The sequence below is a fragment of the Ictidomys tridecemlineatus genome, chromosome 2 (assembly GCF_052094955.1).
Source record: "Ictidomys tridecemlineatus isolate mIctTri1 chromosome 2, mIctTri1.hap1, whole genome shotgun sequence".
NCBI classification, from domain to species: Eukaryota; Metazoa; Chordata; class Mammalia; order Rodentia; family Sciuridae; genus Ictidomys; species Ictidomys tridecemlineatus.
In genome coordinates, this window is record NC_135478.1 from 42,617,283 (window position 1) to 42,641,058 (window position 23,776).

The 23,776-nt window shown below is 39.4% G+C and overlaps 2 protein-coding genes across 23 annotated transcripts in view; one reads left to right on the forward strand and one right to left on the reverse strand.

Annotated features, from left to right (window-relative positions):
- The window catches only part of Oxnad1 (oxidoreductase NAD binding domain containing 1), a 106,072-nt gene extending 89,434 nt beyond the window's left edge, over nucleotides 1-16,638 (reverse strand). For 17 of the 22 annotated variants that reach the window (XR_013434424.1, XR_013434422.1, XR_013434421.1 and 14 more), the window contains exons 1-4: nucleotides 16,251-16,581; nucleotides 10,884-11,032; nucleotides 9,231-9,357; nucleotides 8,937-9,000 (exon numbers count right to left, since the gene is read on the reverse strand). Coding sequence is in view for 10 of the 22 variants with exons in the window: in XM_078038318.1 (XP_077894444.1) it covers nucleotides 8,937-9,000; nucleotides 9,231-9,349 (183 nt within the window). In the remaining 12 variants the exon portion in view is untranslated. Of the gene's footprint in view, nucleotides 1-8,936; nucleotides 9,001-9,230; nucleotides 9,358-10,883; nucleotides 11,033-16,250 lie in introns of those variants that run through there. The other 5 variants (XM_013361804.4, XM_013361806.4, XM_013361810.4 and 2 more) reach the window with 5 other exon arrangements.
- Nucleotides 16,639-16,710: 72 nt separating this feature from the next.
- Nucleotides 16,711-23,205, forward strand: Dph3 (diphthamide biosynthesis 3). The gene is made up of 3 exons (XM_005317247.5): nucleotides 16,711-16,999; nucleotides 17,459-17,533; nucleotides 20,774-23,205. The coding sequence occupies exons 1-3, from the start codon at nucleotides 16,892-16,894 to the stop codon at nucleotides 20,837-20,839; spliced, it is 249 nt and encodes an 82-aa protein (XP_005317304.1). The 5' UTR covers nucleotides 16,711-16,891; the 3' UTR covers nucleotides 20,840-23,205.
- Nucleotides 23,206-23,776: the final 571 nt, after the last annotated feature.

Genomic DNA, 23,776 nt, shown 5'->3' on the forward strand with positions numbered 1-23,776 from the left:
GCTACAGTGTGATTAATGCTTGCTTATTCTACCCAATGAAACAAGCATTGAGTGTCTACAGCATGTCAGCACTGTGTAAGATAATGGGGTTACAGAGCTACTAAGCTATGCCTTTCCCTGAGGAGCCTCTATTTCCTTTGTGGGCTCCAACTCAGTGACCTGTACACTACTAAGAGCCACAGGCCAGCTGCCAGAGGGCCAGACTGTCTATCCTTCCCTGGGAGTTCACAAGAGCTTATGGCCCAGCCTGCCCACAGCTCCTACAACTACTTTAGATGCTAGGTGCCCAAGGTCCCTCTCTACCACCCTCTGCTTTGTCACTGAGGACACTGATGAGGCTAGGAGTACCAAGCACTGCTTGTCCCAGCTAGTTAATCTTCAAAAGGTTCTTTGACCATCAAGCTCTGATAATCAAAGCAAATTAGGTATAAAACTACTGAAAAAAAGTATTAAAGAGATGTGCCCCTTCTTCACAGAGGACCATAGAATCTCCTCAAAATACATGAGTGATGACGAGCAGAAAATTGTAAAGGTTAAGGTCAGGACATAATCCATTCTCCTGCTAGGCAACCCCTCCCACTCAAACCCCCACTTGAGCAAAACCACAAGTCAAGCACTGGAAGACCAGCACTGGGAACCATAGGATCCTCAAAAGCCCCCACCCCAGGAACCTGGCCCTTTGGCTTTACTGACTATTCACTGTACCTCAGAAACTCTCCCTTTTCTTACGCCCAGTAACATGCTGCTCAACAAAACTCTGCCCCGCTTTTATGTTGTAAAAAGAGCCTAGTTCAAGAGCCGAGTTCTCCTCTTCCTTGAGGAAGTTCTTTAAACTCAGGCCAACAATTTAAGATGGGACAGTTCTGAGAATAAAAGGCAGTACTACTAATAATTACTCTAGGAATAAAAGGCATAAACCAATACTATCTCAAATTAGAAAACAGGTTAATCCTATCTAAATAGCTGAGTCTTAATTCCCTCACCTGTGAAAGAGGAATAAAGAACCCTACACCTCTCAGGGTGGTTGTGACAAGCCAAGTATCAACCTACTATATAATTAAATGCTTTGAAAATCAAAAGGCAACAATACACTAAGGCTTTGTAGAATATGAAAAGGGCTTCTAAAAGCAAACTGATGGTTGCAATAAAATTGGTTTTTCCAAAATCAATTAGGTGCATAAAGTCATTTCTTCAGACCAAAGCACCACTAAAATATGAGCACAGGGATCTGTATCATTTTCAATGCCTGGCCCCTAGCTCAGTATCTGGCATATTTCCAAACAAATGCATAAGAACTTTAAAAATTGTTTTCATTGCTAAACTCTCCCAAATTGATAATAGCATACACCTTACTCAGTGGCCAATACTCTGCAGTCGCCAAATACAGTGACTCCTCTAGTAAAATGTTAGTCTTACCTGAACAATTCTTACAACATTTATAATATTTCTACTCTTTTAATTATCTTCCTTACATTTCTAGTTACCCAGACTGCTTATTCTTTGGTCTGTAAGGGGAAAAAAAATTGTGAACTTCAATACAATCAAATGTCCTTCAATTCAGAGTCTAGCTTTCTATATCAGCATGACTTCAGACTGGTTACATTTAGAGTCCCAAGTAAGAAGCACTAATATCATAAATTGTAATTCCCCAGATTTTCCATAGGGAACACAATGTCCAATGCTGAAAGAATATTTCTTAGCAAATGACTGCTCCAATCTTTAGTCACTCTCAGAGTGAAAACAGGATCTTCTGGCCTAGAAATTCTATGCTGGAGCTTTCCTTTGGCCCTGGGAGAAGCTATAAGACATCTCCTGAGCAAGGTTTCCTCTTCTGTAAAATGTGGATGGCTTCCTATCCTTAAGCTACTTCGTGGGCTTGAGGTGAAGAGCATATGGACCTGTGGGAGTTTTGTGAAGTACAACTGCATTAAAGGTAAGCTCTGTTATGACCCAAGGTCTGTTCATGTCAAGAAGTTCAAAACCATGCCCAGCTCTCTGGCTAGGAATGTCTTGAGGAGGTGGACCTAGCTTTTCCCCAATTCCTCTCATCTCCTCCCAATTCTCAGTCTATTTAGAGGAATGGAAATTAGAAACAAAAGAGAAGAGGAACTGCCATTGGAAAAATCCTTCCTCCAAAGTAGTTACTTGATTAGAATTTTAATCCTATAATTTTCAGATATCTGAGCACCAAAATTATCAACTTTTCAAACTATTAGAATTAAAAGGGGGGATCCAACATGGCGGCCGGCAAGGAAGCAGCGATTCCAATGTCTCCACTTTAACGGGATCAGAAGGACCCATTGGAACAGCCGCAGCCTACCTACGGAGGAACTTCTAGCAAAATTTCCTTAAGAGGAGAGCAGCCGAGAACTGGTAGGTTTATTGGAAGAGACAGTTTGTCCTAGAGAAGTGGATCTTGGCTGGCCACGCGGGCACAGAGGTACAGTCCTGCAGCCATCAGCTGCTCCTGCAAGCGGCTCTCCCGGGAGGCCCATCTCTCGCTCTGCGAACGGCTGCCCCACCCGCCTGGCTCTTAACCACGCGGCCGCAGCTACCCGGCTCTACAGGCGGTTCCACCGCGGGTGCAGGAGTCAAGTCCCGCAGCCAGCACCCGCTTCTGTAAGCGGCCGGCACCTGGAGCTGGGCGGCCCGCCCCGCCCGAACCGGCAGGCGGCCTCCACCATCCGGGCTCTCATGAGAGGCCCATCTCTCGCTCTGCGAGCGGCTGCCCCACCCGCCTGGCTCTTAACCACATGGCCGCAGCTACCCGGCTCTACAGGCAGCTCCACAGCAGGTACAGAAGTCTAGTCCCGAGGCAGCGGGGCACCCGGAGCTGCGCGGCACGGCCCGCCCGAACCAGCAGGTGGCCTCCACCATCCGGGCTCTCACGGGAGGCTCATCTCTCGCTCTGCGAGCGCCTGCCCCACCTGCCTGGCTCTTAACCACGCGGCCGCAGCTACCCGGCTCTACAGGCGGCTCCACGGCGGGTGCAGAAGTCCAGTCCCGCAGCCAGCACCCCCTTCTGTAAGTGGCCGGCATCCGGAGCGGCGCAGCCCGGCCCGCCCCGCCCGAACCGGCAGGCAGCCTCCGCCATCCGGGCTCTCACAGGAGGCCTGGCTCTTGCTCTGCGAGCGGCCGCCACACCCGTCCTGCAAGCGGCCGCCCCACCTGCCTGGCTCTTAACCACGCGGCAGTATGAAAAGACAAGGAAAGAAAGGACCACAAGCAATGCAGGTCAGCTCAACTTTAGAAGAGGCAATAGCTGCATCAGATGGAATGACAAAGAGTTCAGGATATACATGCTTCAGATGATCTGGAGTCTCAAGGAAGACATGAAACGGCAAAATCAGACAATGAAAGATCATATTGACAAGGAACTACATAAACAAATACAGGAAGCAAAAGATCAATTACACAGGAGATAGAGGTAATAAAAAACAAACAAATAGAAATCCTAGAAATGCAGGAAGCAATAAACCAACTTAAAAACTCAATTGAGAATACTACCAGCAGAGTAGATCACTTAGAAGATAGAACATCAGACAATGAAGACAAAGTATTTCAACTTGAAAAGAACATAGACAGCTCAGCAACTCTGCTAAGAAACCATGAGCAGAACATCCAAGAATTATGGGATAATATTAAAAGACCAAACTTAAGAATCATTGGGATACAGGAAGGCACAGAGCTCCAAACCAAAGGAATAAATAATCTATTCAATGAAATAATACGAGAGAACTTCCCAGACTTGAGGAATGAGACAGAATCCCAAATCCTAGAAGCCTACAGGATGCCGAATATGCAAAATCATAAGAGATCCACACCTAGACACATTATAATGAAGATGTCCAACATACAGAATAAGGAGAGAATTTTAAAAGCTACAAGAGAAAGGAAGCAGATTACATTTAGGGGTAAACCAATCAGGATAACAGCTGATCTCTCAACATAGACTCTGAAAGCTAGAAGATCCTGGAATAACATATTTCAAACACTGAAAGAAAATGAGTTCCAACCAAGAATCATGTATCCAGCGAAATTAAGCTTCAGGATGGAAGATGAAATTAAAACCTTCCACGATAAACAAAAGTTAAAAGAATTTGCAGCTAGAAAACCTTCTCTTCAAAAAATCCTTGGCAAAACATTACAGGAAGAGGAAGTAGAAAATAACATTGAAAACCAACATTGGGAGGTAGGACAGTAAAGGGGGGAAAGTAATCAAAGAGGAAAACAAATCAGGTTTAGTAACATTAATAAACAAATATGGCTGGAAGAACAAACCATATCTCAATAATAACCCTAAATGTTAATGGCTTAAACTCACCAATTAAGACACACAGGCTAGTTGAATGGATCACAAAACAAGACCCAACAATATGCTGCCTACAGGAGACGCATTTGATAGAAAATGATATACATAGACTGAAGGTGAAAGGTTGGGAAAAATCATACCACTCATATGGACTGCGGAAACAAGCAGGAGTGTCCATACTCATATCTAATAAAATAGATTTCAAGCCAAAGTTAATCAAAAGGGATAAAGAGGGACACTACATACTGCTCAAGGGAACCATACAGCAACAAGACATAACAATCATAAATATATATGCCCTAAATAATGGTGCAGCTATGTTCATCAAGCAAACGCTTCTCAAGTTCAAGAGTCTAATAGACCACCATACAATAATCATGGGAGACTTCAACACACCTCTCTCACCACTGGACAGATCTTCCAAAAGTTAAACAAGGAAACTATAGAACTCAATAACACAATCAACAACCTAGACTTAATCGACATATATAGAATATACCACCCAACATCAAGTAGTTACACTTTTTTCTCAGCAGCACATGGATCCTTCTCAAAAATAGATCATATTTTATGTCACAGGGCAACTCTTAGACAATATAAAGGAGTAGAGATAATACCATGCATCTTGTCTGATCATAATGGAATGAAACTAAAAATCAATGATAAAAGGAAGGAAGGAAAAATCAGGCATCACTTGGAGAATGAATAATAGGTTACTGAATGATCAATGGGTTTTAGAAGACATCAAGGATGAAATTAAAAACTTCTTAAACGAAAACACAGACACAACATATTGAATCTATGGGACACATTGAAAGCAGTTCTAAGAGGAAAATTTATTGCTTGGAGTTCATTCCTTAAAAAAAGAAAAAAACCAACAAATAAATGATCTCATACTTCATCTCAAAATCCTAGAAAAAGAGAGCAAAACAACAGCAAAAGAAGTAGAAGGCAAGAAATAATTAAAATCAGAGCTGAAATTAATGAAATCGAAACAAAAGAAACAATTGAAAAAATTGACAAAACTAAAAGCTGGTTCTTTGAAAAAATAAATAAAATCGACAGACCCTTAGCCATGCTAACGAAAAGAAGAGAGAGAACCCAAATTACTAGCATACGGGATGAAAAAGGCAATATCACAACAGACACTTCAGAAATACAGAAGATAATCAGAAATTATTTTGAATCCTTATACTCCAATAAAATAGAAAATAATGAAGGCATAGATAAATTTCTTAAGTCATATGATCTGCCCAGATTGAGTCAGGAGGACATAGACAACCTAAACAGACCAATAACATTAGAGGAAATAGAAGAAACCATCAAAAGACTACCAACTAAGAAAAGCCCAGGACCGGATGGGTATATAGCAGAGTTTTACAAAACCTTTAAAGAGGAACTAACACCAATACTTTTCAAGCTATTTCAGGAAATAGAAAAAGAGGGAGAACTTCCAAATACATTCTACGAGGCCAACATCACCCTGATGCCTAAACCAGACAAAGACACTTCAAAGAAAGAAAACTATAGACCAATATCTCTAATGAACCTAGATGCAAAAATCCTCAATAAAATTCTAGCGAATTGGATTCAAAAACATGTCAAAAAAATTATACACCATGATCAAGTAGGATTCATCCCTGGGATGCAAGGCTGGTTCAATATACGGAAATCAATAAATGTTATTCACCACATCAATAGACTTAAAAATAAGAACCATATGATCATCGATAGATGCAGAAAAAGCATTCGACAAAGTACAGCATCCCTTTATGTTCAAAACCCTAGAAAAATAAGGGATAACGAGCTTGATATTAAATCAGAGACACGGCGTTTGATAGAAGAAAAAGTTGGCTACGATCTACATGCTGTGGGGTCGGGCTCCAAATTCCTCAATAGGACACCCATAGCGCAAGAGTTAACAACTAGAATCAACAAATGGGACTTACTCAAACTAAAAAGTTTTTTCTCAGCAAAAGAAACAATAAGAGAGATAAACAGGGAGCCTACATCCTGGGAACAAATCTTTACTCCACACACTTCAGATAGAGCCCTAATATGCAGAGTATACAAAGAACTCAAAAAATTAGACAATAAGATAACAAATAACCCAATCAATAAATGGGCCAAGGACCTGAACAGACACTTCTCAGAGGAGGACATACAATCAATCAATAAGTACATGAAAAAATGCTCACCATTGCTAGCAGTCAGAGAAATGCAAATCAAAACTACCCTAAGATACCATCTCACTCCAGTAAGATTGGCAGCCATCATGAAGTCCAACAACAACAAGTGCTGGAGAGGATGCGGGAAAAGGGTACACTTGTTCATTGTTGGTGGGACTGCAAATTGGTGCAGCCAATTTGGAAAGCAGTATGGAGATTTCCTGGAAAGCTGGGAATGGAACCACCATTTGATCCAGCTATTCCCCTAAAGACCTAGTCTATTCCCTAAAGACCTAATAAGAGCATGCTACAGGGACACTGCTACATCGATGTTCATAGCAGCACAATACACGATAGCAAGATTGTGGAACCAACCTAGATGCCCTTCAATAGATGAATGGATAAAAAAATGTGGCATTTATACACAATGGAGTATTACTCTGCATTAAGAAACGACAAAATCATAGAATGTGGAGGGAAATGGATGGCATTAGAGCAGATTCTAAGTGAAGCTAGCCAATCCTTAAAAAACAAATGCCAAATGACTTCTTTGATATAAGGGGAGTAACTAAGGACAGAGTAGGGACGAAGAGCAGGAGAAGAAGATTAACATTAAATAGGGATGAGAGGTGGGAGGGAAAGGGAGAGAGAAGGGAAATTGCAGGGAAAGGGAAGGTGATCCTCAGGGTTATACAAAATTACATACAAGAGGAAGTGAGGGGTAAGGGAAGAATAATACAAGTGGAATAAATGTTTTACAGTAGAGGTGGTCGAGAGAGAAGAGGGGAGGGGAGGGGGGATAGTAGAGGATAGGATAGAGAGCAGAATTCATCAGACACTAGAATGGCAATGTGTAAATCAATGGAAATGTAACTGATGTAACTGATGTGATTCAGCAATCTATATACGGGGTAAAAATGGAAGTTCATAACCCTTTTGAATCAAATTGTGACATATGATATATCAAGAAAGATGTAATGTTTTGAATGACCAACAATAAAAAAAAAAAAAAGAATTTTCTTTGTCCTAAACTTCCAAAATCACCCCTACCCCAAAGTCCCAATAATTTTGTCCTATAAAATTCTAAAATGACTACTCTAATTCAGGGACCGGCAACCATTACATATAGGACAACTTTGGGAAATCATGTTTTATTAGAACTGTCACACCAAATTGTGTACATGTCACGGATGTTTTCACATTATAAAGATAGTTTGGTAGTTGTTGTACTTGAGATTTTATGTTATCCAATAGAGTATAGTCAAACTTTGTCAACTTTTTCTTAATTCACATGAGAATTAGTGCCAGTAGTTGTAAATGAAATAATACAGACCATAAAGCCTAAAATATTTGCATCTGATCCTTAAAAAGTTTGGCAACACTTCTCTAATTTATCTACCTCAAAACTGACAGGTAAGAGCACAGTCCAAGCCTCTCAACCAGTTTTCTTCACACTGACAGACTTTTCACTCTTTAAAAATAAATCTTAACAAACTTCACATTTATGGAATCAGTATTTTTGTGTGGACAAAGTATTTTCAGATTGATCATCAATGGGAAAAGTATCTTCCCACATGCTTATGAACCTACTCTCTTGAGCTAATTTTACAGACTTAAACACACACACAAAACACACACACACAAAAACACACCATAAAGCTGAATGAACATTACCCTCAGTCCATCCCAAAGCAATTTTCTGAAAGCAGAATTAAATTAAAGTAGGGCCTAAACATTACAGAATCTCCTTCTATTACACTAAAACTACTAAGCCAATATAATTTATGATCACGTTTGTAGAAGTGTAAAAAAAGCTTTTTATTTTTAATAGTTTAAACAGACTCCTAATACTAAGCTAAACGTATCTGAATGTGAAAAACACTCAAAAAAAAAAAATCAAATATCCCATTTATGTTTTTAAATGAAAATAGTTACTCACTGAGGTAAAGGGTGAGGATCCTTTAGCTCCCAGCCCTTGACACCCCTTCAGGTGGCAGATTAACTCTCTATAGTCTGAATATGGTGGAAAAATTGTACACCTTCCTTTCTCAGATGTTAGTGCTTTCTCCCTTGATGAAATAGGAAGTGTGGTTCTAAAGTATGGATGAACAAGGATTTGGAGACACGGTGTCCAAAAAAAAAAAAAAAAAAAAAAGAAAAAAGAAATGATAAGGTATTCATAAAATATAGACTCTCTAAGTAGTTCTATCTCTAAAGTAACTCTAAACATCAAACCTGTGAGGATATTTCCCTTAATGCTGCCATAATCTAGCCTTCAAAAATTAACCCATTCATTTCAAGCTTAAAGGAAAAATTGAAGACTTGTTATCTTTTCAAATTATCACATATCTTTAGAAATTTTCGGAAAAGAACAAACTTGCCTTCCCCATAAGACTGTCATAACCATGCACAAACTGTCCAACCAGAAAAACCTGTCATGCCCAAAAGATACAGACCTCCCGGCGAACGACACTTGCAGTTCTCTCCAAGTGATCAGTTTTTCTTTTGGATTTCATTATGCTTTAATAAAAAGTAAAATTAGGTTATTAAGTATTATCCTCATAAAAATAATTATTTTCCCCTGTAATATCACAGTTATCCAAAATACAACATAATTATGGATCCTATAAAATGGTCAGAAGTTTAATGATCTATTAATGATAGGCATCTTTAAGCCAAGATGCTGCCTCTTTCTGGAGTCTGATATGCTTCACGCAACTCTCAGCAGCTCTGAAGGCTTAATGACTCACCTCGTGAAAGTAAGGTGGCGAGAAGTGCTGGATGTCAACTTCGAAGCAGCAGCCCGAGTGCAGACTGCTCCCACATAGCCTCGAAACAACCCAGAAATCAAGAAAGCAGCACAGGCCATGGTACTTCCTGGGCAAACAAAAGAATGAAGTTTAAAATTATTTTAAGAAAAATTGGGGAAACATCAGACTATTTAAAGAAACAGTGAAAAATAGTTTCAATCTGTTGGTACAGTTATGAGTTGTTCAGTTAGCAAAGGGCCTGAGTTTACCTGACAATTTTTGCAATCATTCAGAACCGATTCACTGTAACTGTACAGCATGTAGGTATGTAATTCTTGATGCTAACAAAACAGCCATGAATCATTTAATAATGGGGATACATTTTGAGAACTGCTTCATCAGATGATATTGTCATTATACAAACATCATAAAGAACTTACACAAACCTACATAGCATAGGTTACTCAACATGGCCTCTTAATGCAATCAAGAAATGCAATAACCAAGAGATAAAAGGCTGCTGCCTGCATAACACGGCATATTGCTTTATAGTAAACTTTACAAGTAGCAATACAAGAGCTGGGGTTGTGGCTCAGCAGTACAACACTTGCCTAGCATGTATGAGGCACTGGGTTCAATTCTCAGCACTGCATATAATAAAATAAACGTCAACTGACAAGCAGCAGTACGTAATTATACATGCTATACTTTTATATAAGCGACAGCACAGTAGGTTTGTTTACACTAGCATCATCACAAGCATGAGTAACATGCTGTTCTGAGATGTTACAAAGGCTTCAATGCCATAAGGCAACAGGAAATTTTCAGCATTATAATCTTACAGAATGGAAGATATGGTCTCATATATATATGTATACGAGAGAGAGAGAGAGAGAGAGAGAGAGAGAGAGAGAGAGAGAGAGAGAGAGAGAGAGAGAGAGTCCTCTGAAGACAGAATCATGCAGCATGTGGCCGATTTGGAGATCAAAAGAGAACATGTATGCAGATACAAGCTGCAAAATTTGTTTACTCTATTAGCCTTTTTGGATATTTTCTAGTTTGGGATATTCTGAAAAGTATTCTTATATGTTTTGGTTTTTAAATATTTGGGAACCTCAGTAAATTTGTCTTCCTCTTGCACTAATTTCTGGCAAGAAATATTAAAGAATTGGATGGTGCTCATCAGGTCAAATACAGTTGTCAGTCTACTCTCTGGGCTGGAGCTCACTCAGTGGTATAGCACTTGCCTTGCAATGTGTGAGGCACTGGGTTCAATCCTCAGCACCACGTAAAAATAAAAATATTATGTCCATCTTCCAACTAAAAAAAATTTTTTAAGTCTACTCTGCTTCTGTAATAGCATAAGATTAAACCAGGTGGTGATACAAGTCAGATGTATTTAGTCAGCTGTAACCACATCAGATTTTTAAAAGCCCAATGCTTCGTAACTAGTCTTTAGATAAAAACTCTTCTTGCCATTGTATGATGCAGCTTGATTGCAAATAAACATGCCATGGGCTACTTTTTTCTAGTAAATGGAAAAAAAGCATAAGGCCTTTTTCACCTCATGCAAGATTACTAAATGTAGTTTCTCTCCTTTAAATGTGCTAAACCAAAAATGATTTTTCATCACCAAAAGAAGGTGAAACTTACTTTAGAAGTCCATGAGATTTTAGGAGTCATTCAGGGTATGGCTGGTTCACTGACACACAGTCTGCTCCTGGTATTACACTGACATCTCTGGATGTACACTGGCTGGAACATGGAAAGTTTTTCCTTAAACTGACATTCTCACCAAGTTCCTGTGATAACAGGGACAACACGAAAAAACAATGTTTTGGGAAACTCGGAAAAAGACCTAGTAAGTATCAGTTGTTAAAGGAAAGGCTCATTGTAATCAGAGGCATGACCTCACAGCAAGGCCATTCTCAATTCTTCCCCCTCATGGTTCCACTTCTTTTTTTTATCTTATTGCTTCTCTTGTTCATCCTCCTGCTTAGATACCCACCTCCTCAACTTAGGATACCCACCCCATGAAATACCTTTCTATACTGTTTTCATCCTGCCATCTGTTGGCCACCTGCCCTGTCTGGCCACTGGTGGTTCCTCTTAGGTTCTGCTCAGTTTGAGATCCTACCATGATGAAAAAAGTACAACCACAGTCACAGGCTAAAATGACAGATGTCACTTGAGATCAGGTTCCCCAATTAAATTTAAGTGCTATATAGTTAAATATAAAATATTGTTCTGCTGTTTTAGACAGCTACTGCTAAAATAAATTGTCTTTACGATAGGATACATCTTAGTGACTATGCTGTTTGAATAGACTACTTCTCAACTGGAAGCAAATTTTAATTTTTAAAAGCTGTTCTCTTAAAATTCTAAAATTCTGTAATAATAATCATGACCAAGATGCCACCTACTGGTAAATAAAGAGCATTTTTAAAAAATATTCAAAGTGCCTTTCTAAGTTTTTAATGCCAGACCTTAGAATAAGGTATTTTTAAAAATTACCCACTTTTACTTGTCCAAGGATTTTACTCACATATCCAAAGGGTTTAATCAAAGGAGATTAACATATTAAGTAATTTCCAAAACTATATAATGAATATTCCATAGATGTGTATATCCTCACAAACTACCAAAAATTTGTAACTATTTCTAAAACAGAAAAATTATCATAAATGATAAAACTGATATCCATAATGAAATACTAAAACAAATTACTGGAAGGAACAGATTAAATTTAAGATTTGAGACAAATTACAGTGATTTCAGTTCAACAAATACACTCAGTTCATTCAACAATTCCAGGATGCCAGGCACTATTTGTCATGTCATGTCATGGAGTAAGCAGGTGGAGGAATAGCAGGGTAGGTCTCTCTGAAGTGATCACACTTGAGCTAAAACCAGAACAATTAAGAGGTAACCAAGCAGATATTAAGGGCAGAGCATTCTGCCACAGAGATAAGCAAGAACAAAGGCAAAAACAAGGGAAAAGTCTAGCATGTTAAAGGAACCAAGGTCAGTGACACCAGAGAGCAGTATGGTTAACATTTTAGGCTAAAATTTAATAATCTACATGAGAATGAAAGGAAATTGAGCAAGTAATTGAGACCCAAATCACAGTAGGCCATGGCAAATGGACTTTACCCCAAGTCACTAGGAAGCAACTGAAAAGTCTGAATAAATCAGGAGGACATAATCTACTTTTAAATGATTACCCAGGTTGCTGTGTGAAGAATGGATTATCCAAGGGCAAAAGTAGAAAGCAGAAAATATAGTTAGGAGGTTCCAGTCTAAAAGTATGGTAGGAACTAGGTGTAGGCATGGTGGCGCACTCTGTAATCCCAGGCACTCAGGAGGCTAAGGCAGGAGGATCACAAGTTAAAAATTTGTAACTATTTCTAAAACAGAGAAATTATAATTTTTTTTTTTATTTTAAAACTGATATACCTACTCCATCTCCAAGGAGATGACATGACAAATAGTGCCTGGCATCCCTGGAATCATTGAATGAACTGAGTGTATTTGTTGAACTGAAATCACTGTAATTTGTCTCAAATCTTAAATTTAATCTGTTCCTTCCAGATTAAATTAAATAGTTGCCCAACATGGGCAAATTAATGAGACCTTGTTTCAAAATCAAAAAAAAAAAAAAAGGGGGGGGCTGAAGATGTAGCTTAGTCGTAGGGTGCCCTTGGGTTCAATCTCCAATGCTAGGCAGGGGGAGGGGGCATTATGAAAGGATAAGAGCTATAGAGATGACAGAAATAGATTCACATGAAATTATTTTGAAATTAGAGCCCTACAACTTGTTGATAAATTGGATGAGATAGGACAGCAGCAAATGCAACAAGAATGCCTCAAAGACCACGAGTCCCCTGAAATGAAGTAAATTTGAAGACCAATCTGGCACCTGTCAATTCAGAAATCTAGATGTCACAGAGGAAGCAATGAGACTCCAGGGGTTGGTAAGGAAAACTCAGTGGTATACAAGTGGTATGAGGAGTGTGCCTGACTTTGAATCAGTGGACTAGGCTCAAGTTTGACTCCTTCTTGCCCTTTTTCAATCTTGGGCAAAGCATCTTTTACCATTTTAACAACACCCACATTGCTTCACTGGATTGCTGAAATGAATAAAATAACACCTGTGAAGTACCCGGTAAGCAAGAGTGTTAATACAAAATCCTTAACTTAAAAACCCCCTTCTCCTTGCCAAATGACCTACAGAAGTAGTGATTTGATAGTGCCAATAAACAACTCCCCCTCGCCTGAAATATAACAGCAGTCAAATACAGTTTGTTACACAGTTATGACCCAGTTCTAAATCTGATATTATACTAAGAATTTTGGTCACTATTACTTTCCATATAAACAATGTTAACATTTATGGTAAAAAGATAAACTTGTGATCTCAAATGACCATAGGAACAAGCAAATCTGCTTCTGTCACTCTCTCAGGGTTCAAAAATGTGTATTTACAAAATGTGTCTATTCCCTGTTAGGAATAAATGTAAAAATCAATAGTCACTGAATGTTTTCTTTAACTGAGTAAAAAAAAACAAAACAAAAAATGTACATCATGTGCTTCACTATGGTTTCTCTTTGTTCACAGTCAAGCTCAAACTGGTCAGAACCACAAGAGGAACCACCTGTGGCCAAAGGGGATGAACAACAGGTGGCAAGATAAAAGCAGTAATGGAAGGCCTAGAATAATCCCCCCCATCCCCAACACTAGGTCTCAGGGGAACCAGCATAATCAAATCAATGTTTGTTTCAACTAGCCTGCTTGAAACACCATCACATCATAAATGGCATTGCAGTTAATTAAGAGCCTAAATTCTAGGATCAGAAAGATCCGAGTTGTCACCATGGCTCACTGCAACTCACTAATTTGCCTTAACCATCAGGTTTCCCAATGTTAATGATACCTATACCTGAATGGGTTGTTTTAACAACATAATGCCTACGAAGGATTTGTACAGTGCCTGGCACATGTCAACGACCAATAAGTGGTGTGTTCCTTTTTCCATTTTAGATAATTCTTAAAGTTATAAAATTACAAAGAGAAACTACCTGACATCCCCTATAACTTTTAGGATTTTAACCTAAGATTTTAAGATGCTCCAGCAAACTGGTGTGTTTGGGGTGGGGTTTTTTTTCTTTTTTGGGGGGGTAGTGGGGATTAAACCCAAGGGTGCTTAACCACTGAGCCACATCAGCCCCTTTTTTTATATTTTTTTTTTTTAGAGACAGGAGCTCTCGCTAAGTTGCTTAGGACCTTGCTAAGTTGCCAAGGCTGGCTTTGATCCTCCTGCCTCAGCTTCCCAAGCAGCTGGGATTACAGGCATATGCCACAATGCCTGGCAGCAAACTGTTCTAAGTAAGTCCAAATTGCTTTCCAAAAGGCCTACAAGGACTGTAATTCTAGCTCAGTGAAACAGCATGTGCTTAACTTGCGCACGGCCCTAGGTTCAATTTCTAGCACCAAAGAAAAAATATATATATTTTATATAATATATAATATAAATGAACCTTCCAATTTATGCTTCCTATAAAACAAAACATGACTTGCATTCATTTATGTATATTCAAAAGTGGCTCATAAAAGAATTAAAGACAGTTCTGTAATCAATGGAACTAAACACTTCCGCCTATCTCCAAAAGACTATCTGGGAAGTATTTGTGTCTAAGTGATACCAAGAGCAACCACACAGCTGTGTGGGCTTTAATGGGATTTCTCCAGACACACCTGAATCTCCACAGTTAACCTTCAACAAGTTTTAAATGTTACCTAATTGCTGGTTAGATCTCCAATTTAGCAAAAATTGTTTGTGGGACCTCTGAAATGACCTTCTACCAACTCCATTAATGTACTTCTGGAATTTTCTCCCAAAGACTTCTCTGTCTTCATGTTTTCAAGCTTTAAAAGAGCTTGAAGACACACAACTGCAATCCCAGCTACTCAGGAGACTGAAGCAGGAGGATCTAAAATTCAAAACCAGTGTGGGCAACTTCCACATACCATACCTCAAAATAAATTAAGGGCTAGGGATAAAACTCAGCATGAGAGGGCTTGCCTATCAGGTATGAGGCCCTGGGTTCTATCTTTAGTACCACAAACAAAAAGTAAAACACAAGGGCTAAAATCCAAGCAGAGCTTATCCAGTGTGCACAAAATTGATAACTTCATGGAAACACTTGAGTGTAAGTACATAAGCATAAGGATGTATTAAGTATGTGTTATGAAAATGTGAAGTTTTATTTGATTGCCAAACCAAGTGAGACTCGATTTCCAAGTAAAAGAAGAATGCTAGTGAAAAGGATCTTGGAATCATCTCTAGCCCAATGTTTTCTTGAAGAGAAATAGGCCTGAAGAATGTAAATCTCCAACCAGAGCTCATTTGCAATCGAGTCAGATTCTAAGTCAGATCTTCTGGTTTTCAACAATGCTTTTTCAACACTGCATTCCTTTTCTACTGATATGTGAATAACTGCCTAGTAATGGAGTAGTACCCCATTGTGAGGGGGTTGTACCAAAACAGGCACTATTTTCAAAGACAAACCACTTTTTATTGGCATTTAGCTTCAGGATATACACAGGCCTCCTACTGATAATCTTACGTACCCACACTGTTCGTTTTACAAAGAAACTGGGGTTCGCATTAGTAGTCTGTTCCTGGGCTTTGGAGATGGCCAGGCTTTTCATTATTTCCAAGGTAAGTGAGGTTAGTCAAGATGCCCACTCTGTACCTCAGTTTAAAGATTAATAAAATGGACCCCCAGGTTTAATGGGATAATTATACTTTGCTCAATACCTGGCACATAACAACTACCAATAATAAGAACAACAACAAGAACGTTACTGTTACTACGTATCATAATAGTTAATGATGTTATGTGCCTGGAAAATATGTAACTAGAATTCAGTCCCTGCCTTCCGGATCTTGATCTTCTCAGCAACACAAAACGGGATATTTGAAGATGTCTGGGGTGAAGGAAGAGGCGGGTATGTACCTGCGCCAGGAGATATAAGTTGGGCTTCGCCCTGGGCTCAAGGTCACTAGCTGAAGCGAAACTCCACGAGAGCTGGTTGTCTGTCACCTGTGAGGGGCAGAGAGCACGCTGAGCTGCTCCTACCGCTGTCTGGAACCCAAGCGACGCCCTCCTCTTCCTGAGGGCCAGGTGGGTGAAAGCTGCAGCCCTCAGCGGGCCGTTTGAGACCTCCCTGAAGTCAGCGACGGGCTGCACACTACAGCCGCCCCGGACACTTACTTTATAGCCCAGCTCCAAATTCCACGCCTCCGCCGTGGAGCCTCCAAGGTCCACGGGGTGACGTAATGGCAGCACGAGCGAGCCTTGCATGCTATTGGTCGCTGCTGTCCAATGGGAGTAGGGCTGCGCGACACTGCTGAGCAGGAAGCGCCATCTTTCCAGTGTCTCGGCCCATAACTCAATCATCTCCATGGTGACCGCGACCCGGTCACCCATTTGGCGGCCAAGGCCGGAGTTGCGTCATTGTCTATGCGCCGGAAGCGGTAGTTCCTGCCCCAGAGCGTGGGGACGGCGCCGGTCCCAGCCGGCTTTCGGGAAGTTAGACCTACAGAGGCGTTGTCAAACGGCTGGGGCACCTGCCCTCTGCCGGCCCCAGCGACCCCATGGCAGTGTTTCACGACGAGGTGGAGATCGAGGACTTCCAATATGACGAGGATTCCGAAACGTATTTCTACCCCTGTCCGTGTGGGGATAACTTTTCTATCACCAAGGTAACTTCAGGGACCCGCGCAGGGACTCACTAGAGCAGGCGCGTTTTCGCTGTGCGTATTGGCTTTCAGTCATCCTTGCGGCCCTGAGTCCACTCATGTTCTGTGTTCCCAAACCCATCCCTCTCCCTGAACTCTCAGCGGGCACATCATTCTGGCCTTCAGTTTAGCCCGGGAGTGGGTGTCAAGGAGAGCCGGTTTTGTTACTCCCCGGTCTCTCTTAAGGGTCCCTTCCCGGATACTTCTTTGGCAGAGGGGAATCGTTTTTGTTTCCCAGGGGGTTTGAGGCAACGGAACCTCGCTGACCTTCCTGAGTGTTTCCCTTTAAGTGAGGGAGAAGGCTCTTTGGGCTCGCACCCACCTTGCAGGGAGGCAAGCCACATAGAGGTGGGAGAGGTTTGATGGGGAGGAGATAGCGAAGGGAAGATCGTGCTGACCAAACGTTGTTTGATTTCGTTATAGGAAGATTTGGAGAATGGAGAAGACGTGGCAACGTGTCCTAGCTGCTCTCTCATTATAAAAGTGATTTATGACAAAGTAAGGGGTCAATTTTAAAATGGGGGGGGGGGCGGAGTGTGAGACAATGGCAAGGACCTAGAGCAGCCTGGCTGTAATAAGTAAATGCAAAAGATTGTTCCTTAACAAGGTGCTGGGTTAAGCGCGCGCTGTTTTTGTTTTTTTTAAAACAAGCTTTAAAAATTACTAATTAACAGCCATATCATAAATTAAAATTTACAATTCTGATTATGTAACTCGTTTTAGCTTTGAAGAGAGTGATAAAGAAAACTCTTTAATGGAAACGATTATGTATTATATAGAAGAAAAATAATTTTAAATGTCTTAACTGACACTCTGTCCCTCTATTTCATATGTAACTAAATTATTTTCAGAGCCCCTGGTTACATTTTGAAAGGAACAGTTACTTATCATTTCTTGCTTAGCTTATATGTAGAACTTGAGTATCTTGTTTGAATATAATACCTCATTGCCATTTTGAAGTTGCATTTTATTCTTCAGTTATCCTATTGTCTTTCACAAGGATATTGATGATAGAAAAAAACTACTCTCCCCCAAAGTTTTATTTTTCTAATGGATTCTTAAAGATGAACTCTAATATTAGTATAAGGAAAGTGCAGACAAGACTTCAAGAGAAGTAGGCTATAATTTAGACCATAATGTAGAACTTAAATAATTTATTCTTGTGTTAAAATGTATTCTATAACAAATCTGGAGTGCCAGTCTGGGAGGAGGCTATAATTTAAAATAAGGTAATAATGACAATATTTATTAAGAAAGGCCTTATATAAGTAAAGATTTGAAAGAGATAAGAGAGAGAGCTATTTACATGTGTGACATAGAGTTAGGCAAATTAACATTCATTGATGAGATCTTAAGGCAGGAATATACCTGGTTTTGTCAAGGAAAAAAAAAAGGCCAGTGATCAGAGCAAATGAGGGTGAAGATAGTTCAAGATGAAAAGAGTGGGGCAGATCACAAAGATTTAAAGAGACAACTTTGGCTTTTACTGTGAATGATGGAGGGAACCACTGGAGGATTTTTAAACAGAAATGCTATAACCCCACCTATGTTTTAAAAGGATGATTCTGGCTACTGTGTTCAGAGTAGACTGAGGGAGCAAGGAGAGAAATGGGAAAAACAAATAGGCTGTTACACTAATCAAAGCAAGAAATGGCTTAGACTGGAGCAATGGAGGTGGTGAGAAGTGGTTGGATTCTATATACACTTTGAAAGATAAGGATTTTCTTGCTGGTTGGATGTAAAGTATGGGAGGAATCGGGTGATTTTAGCATTTTTGGTCTAGCTAGAAGGGTAGAATTACTAACAGCTGGGGTTACAGAACTATAGGTACACAGGTGGGAGGTAGATATACTAAGTTTGAGAAGGCTATTTGTCATCCAAGCGGAGCTTCTGAGAAAGCAATTGAATATGCATGACAGCTGGCATTATAAATTTGGGAGTTACCAGCAAAAGATAGTATTCAGAGCCAGGATATTGGATGAGATCCCCAGGACTTTGAATATAGATGAAATGGACAAAAGAAAGAACTGAATCTTGAGGTGCTCTAGTATTAAAAGGTCAAGGAAGAAGTTAAGGAATGTGCAAAGCTAACTGAAAAGGAGCAAACATTGCAGAAGGAGGAAATTCAACAGTGCCATATCCTGGGAGCCAGATGAGAAAAGGGGGAGGAATGAGATTCTTGTCAGATTCCACTGTTAGAAGAAAACTGAGAATTAACTATTGGCTTTGGCAACACACAATTAACTTATGATGGTGTTGAGAGCAGTTTCAGGGAGGGACTGGGGACAGCCTGATTGGAGAAACGTGGTAGATGGGAAATAGTTCGAAAGAATGGGGAAATAGGGGCTGGGGTTATGGCCCAGCGGTAGAGCACTTGCCTGGCATGTGTGAGGCCCTGGGTTCAAATCTCAGCACCACATATAAATAAATAAAATAAAGGTCCATCAACAACTAAAAAAAATCATTCTTTAAAAAAAAAAAGAATGGGGAAATAGGAGTCAATAAGTGTGGACATTTCTTTAAAATGGTTTGCTACAAAGAGAAGCAGAGACATGGTACAATACCTGGTAGTGATAGAGGATTATCAGAGGTTTTCAGGTCATAACTCCTCAGCTCCATCATTGTAGACACTGGAAGTTAGATTTCACCATTGTTGTGGTTTTGCCAAGTGAATAGAGAAGAGCGGATATAATTGACCATGGAATGTGAACTTAGGTAAAGAGAACATCTAGATGAGGGACTCTGAAAAGGTGGTAGGGATAAAGAAGAGGTCCAGAGGGGTTGAAATATAGGATTTGGGATGGATAGATGCAGTAACAGAGAAGATTAGTGATGGTATGGTCTCATGAGATAAGATTCAAAGTTGGTTGATTTTAGACAAGGGAAGAGAATGGTGACAGAAAAGAGCCAATCCCACTTCCAAGCCCTGTGGTACTAGGGCTCTGAAAACACTAGAAGGGGACGTAGGGGAAACTGCCCTGGGTTATAACTTCATCTCAACCTAGCATTGTTGTGCAGAGCTCACCTGTACTTAGTAGAATGTTTAGCTGCATCCCTGGGCTCTTCCCATTAAATGATAGTAAGCAACCCTCAGGTGCATCAGCCTAAAATGTTTCCAGACATTAGGGGCAAAGGAACACTTTAAAGAAGAGTTGAGAATAAGGACCATTGTGGACCATGAATTCCAAAGAGCAAGGTAGAAGAATTCCAGAGGCAGGAAGAGTAGTAACTGATCCTTCAGGGATCAGATTGCAGGGGTAGCCTGGGAGGCAGAGTGTTCTTGTGGCAGTTGACATAAATCAGGATAAATTATCAGAGATTGGATTTCATTTAAAAAGTAGCTAACATTGTAGATTATCTGTGTTGGAAAAACACATCTAAAGACATATTTCTTCTAGTTGAAAGAAGGGATTAGTTTGAAAAGGATATAACTTCAAATGACCAAAATTTGAAATAATGAATATAAAAACAGAAAATGTAACATGCCCTTACATTATTTCCAAGAAATGGTAGCTTGCAAGTGAAGATGGGCATGTTTATAAGGCATTTATTAAATGATGAATTCAGTACTGAATACCAGTATACTTTTAAAATTTTAATTCTAGTTCTGGCCTTGAACAAGAATGAAGCAATATAGCAATGGGAGAATTAATAACTGTATTGAATCTCTAACAAAATGAAGGTAATATTAATATACTTGTGATATAGAACTCAATGTCATTTCTCATTCTGTCTTAGGATCAATTTATGTGTGGAGAAACAGTCCCGGCCCCTTCATCCAACAAAGAATTAGTTAAATGCTGAAGAAACCTTCAGGAATCCACATCCTGAACAGTTGAGAATGAGCCCAGGTGGAAATATCAAACGCGGAGTAACTGATTTTTTTCATGGGGACAACTATTTTGTGGTTTGCCATTCTGTTAGCATGTGGATCTTTTCACCAACTGCTGAGTTCATCTTCAAATAGAAAAGTGAGCACCAGATAGGTCATACCTGGATTTCATGTTTAGAATGTTGAATTGGAAGCATTCTTAATTATCCATCTGAATTTAAACGAAGATAATTTTACATCAATGCTTTCTTTCCCTTATACCTTAAACCTAATTCAGTATCTGATAACAGCATCATCTACCTCAGTCATTAGGATTTCTTAGTTTAAAAGGTATATTTTTAATTAGTTACCAATATGGTTAAAATTAGCCCTTTCTTTGAAATTTGACATCAGCTTTATTACTCTGACTTAAAATTTGTTGCTTCATCAGTACTGCACTTCCAGTTCCCTCACCAAGCCAGTCTCCCTAGTCTTGCTATTATTAGAATAGCAAGGTTCAGGTTCTGTTCAGTATGTTTTTTCTGTTACACTTCATGCACAGAGTTCTATTGTGGTAGTGAATAAGGAAGGTTAGTGAATAATGAAGAAAAATCTACAGTGAAATGATTGAAGAAGTGGAGAGTCCTTATGTTCCTTAAAAATCATGACAAGATTAAAAAAAAAAATCAGAAGGAAGCAAAGTTAACAATGAGAGGAGTTAAACATGCCAAATTAGTAAATGAGTGTTTTAATTATTTTACCAGATCAAAGCACATATTGTTGTATCTTGATTTTTGTTTATTTTCTGATAAAACTAATGAAATTGCATTTCATAGAGAGGTTAATGCCAAGTCTCTGTGGCTAGTTCCAGTGCTTTTAGCCTATCACAGTATTGTGTCACTACTCCTAAAAAGTAAAGCATCTACAATAGAGAATGAACTTAAAAATGGGAGGCCTGTTCTGAATAAATATGTCCATGTGGATACATCTAATAAGCCTCTACAGCATGCAACCAAACCAAACATGCACTCCTACAGAGAAATGTTGCTAGGGAGTAAGAGAAATATATGAAGATAGACTATTAGTCTTCCTTTGCTAGAGTGCTGAGAGTAGCAAGAAGTTAGAATCAAAAGAAAATTGGAAAAAATTTCCATTATAAACACAAGTTTGCTGTCTGTATGAAAATGCACTGATATCTGGCAAGTTGTTTTAGGTATGGCTCCTGCAATTAGAAAAGCTTCTTAGAGTATGGGTGTTCTATACTGGTTGATAAATAAACTACACACAATCTTTGGAAGTTTAAATTAAAACAAGTGGACTTAAAAAAAAAAAATCTGGCAGTAGCATGGCTGTATGCAACCATTAGGCTGAGACATAATAAATCAAAAATTATATGCTAGATATACTTCATACATTATATGGCATATTTGTGAAATGATGAGAAGTCTCACTGCTGCTTGGAACACTGTCAGCCCAGAAGTAATCCACACAACTTTGAAAAGCAAAGTGACTGCTCAGATGAACAGAGCAGGATACAAATTAACTCTAGTGGGCAGTGACCTGCAAAGAGAAATGAACTGTCTCAACCTCATTTTAGATGGTACTAACTATATATAAACTTTCTCTGCTGCCAATGAATTTCAAGCAAGAACAGACATCCTTGGTGTGGGTCTACTGTGAGCATAGAACAGGAAGAAAATTTGCCCAAGTTCAAACATCCCAGGAGAAAAGAAATACAAACAGCATTGGCAGTCAGTGATTGTTAATAATGCTGCAATAATAGGAATTATTTTGTTTTAAAGCAACTGTGTTGTTTAAGTTTGAGAACTACAACAGAACATACCAGGAATTAATTGTATAATAAGCAGAAAATAAAACCAAGGTTTTTCAGGTATGATTGGATTTCTGAGTGATGCTTGTGCCTTATTTAGCCCCACAGACATTTGTGGAGCACCTCTGCGAACTGATTTAATCCAATCTCTGTCTGATTAGCTCTGAGGTTTTGAGGCCAGGCCAGTGGATCCCTCACCTGTACAGGTATAGGAGATGGGATCAGAACGTTTTCAGCTATCAGTTCTCATTTCAGGTGTGGGGGATTGCCAGAATGGAAAGGGCAATTGAAACCTTGATAAACTCAAAACTTCTGAATCATGAATTACAGGGAAATTCCCAATTTTCATCAGCGATGTTACCACACTTCTGAGTTTGGAAATTAAGTCGGCTGTTTGAAGGATCTGCATATACTTTATACATTAAAAAGCATTTTTCTTGGATAGCACAAACATTTTTATAACTACATATTAATTTATTACCAGGATAAATTGTATTGGCGTGCTAAATAAAATCTGATAAAATTTAAGTTCTCTTGTTTTCACATAACTCTTCTTTTAAATATCAAAATATTACATTGAAAGGTTTTGGTGTGGTGATTTTATATAAGGTAGAAACCTTAACCTGCTTTGGGGCATTCTAAGTAGGTTTCTGACACAGACGGTAGAGGTTTGGTTTTGTTTTGAGATGGTCTCTCACTGTTGCCCAGAGTGACCTAGAACCTCTGGACTTGAGTTATCCTCCTGTCTCAGCCTCCCAATAGCTGGTACTAGAGGCATTCATTACTGCATCAAGCATAGCAGACAATAGAGTTTTTAAATAGGAAAGAAATTGCTGATGTTAGTACAGTTTGGCCACTTGGATTTGGACTCTGGACTTTTATTGCTTAAAAAAAGTTAGCTTTAACTTAACTGTTAGTAAAACCAAAAATAATTGGCATTCTTAGGTGAATAATTCATTTTATTGATGGGAAAGAACTGATACTGTATTTAAGGCTGGTGATCAATTCTTGAAGTGGTTTGACAGCCCAGCTCTGGAGAGAACACAATTTGAATCTTAATTCCTCCAATATGATCTTAAGCAAGTTACTTAAATCTATG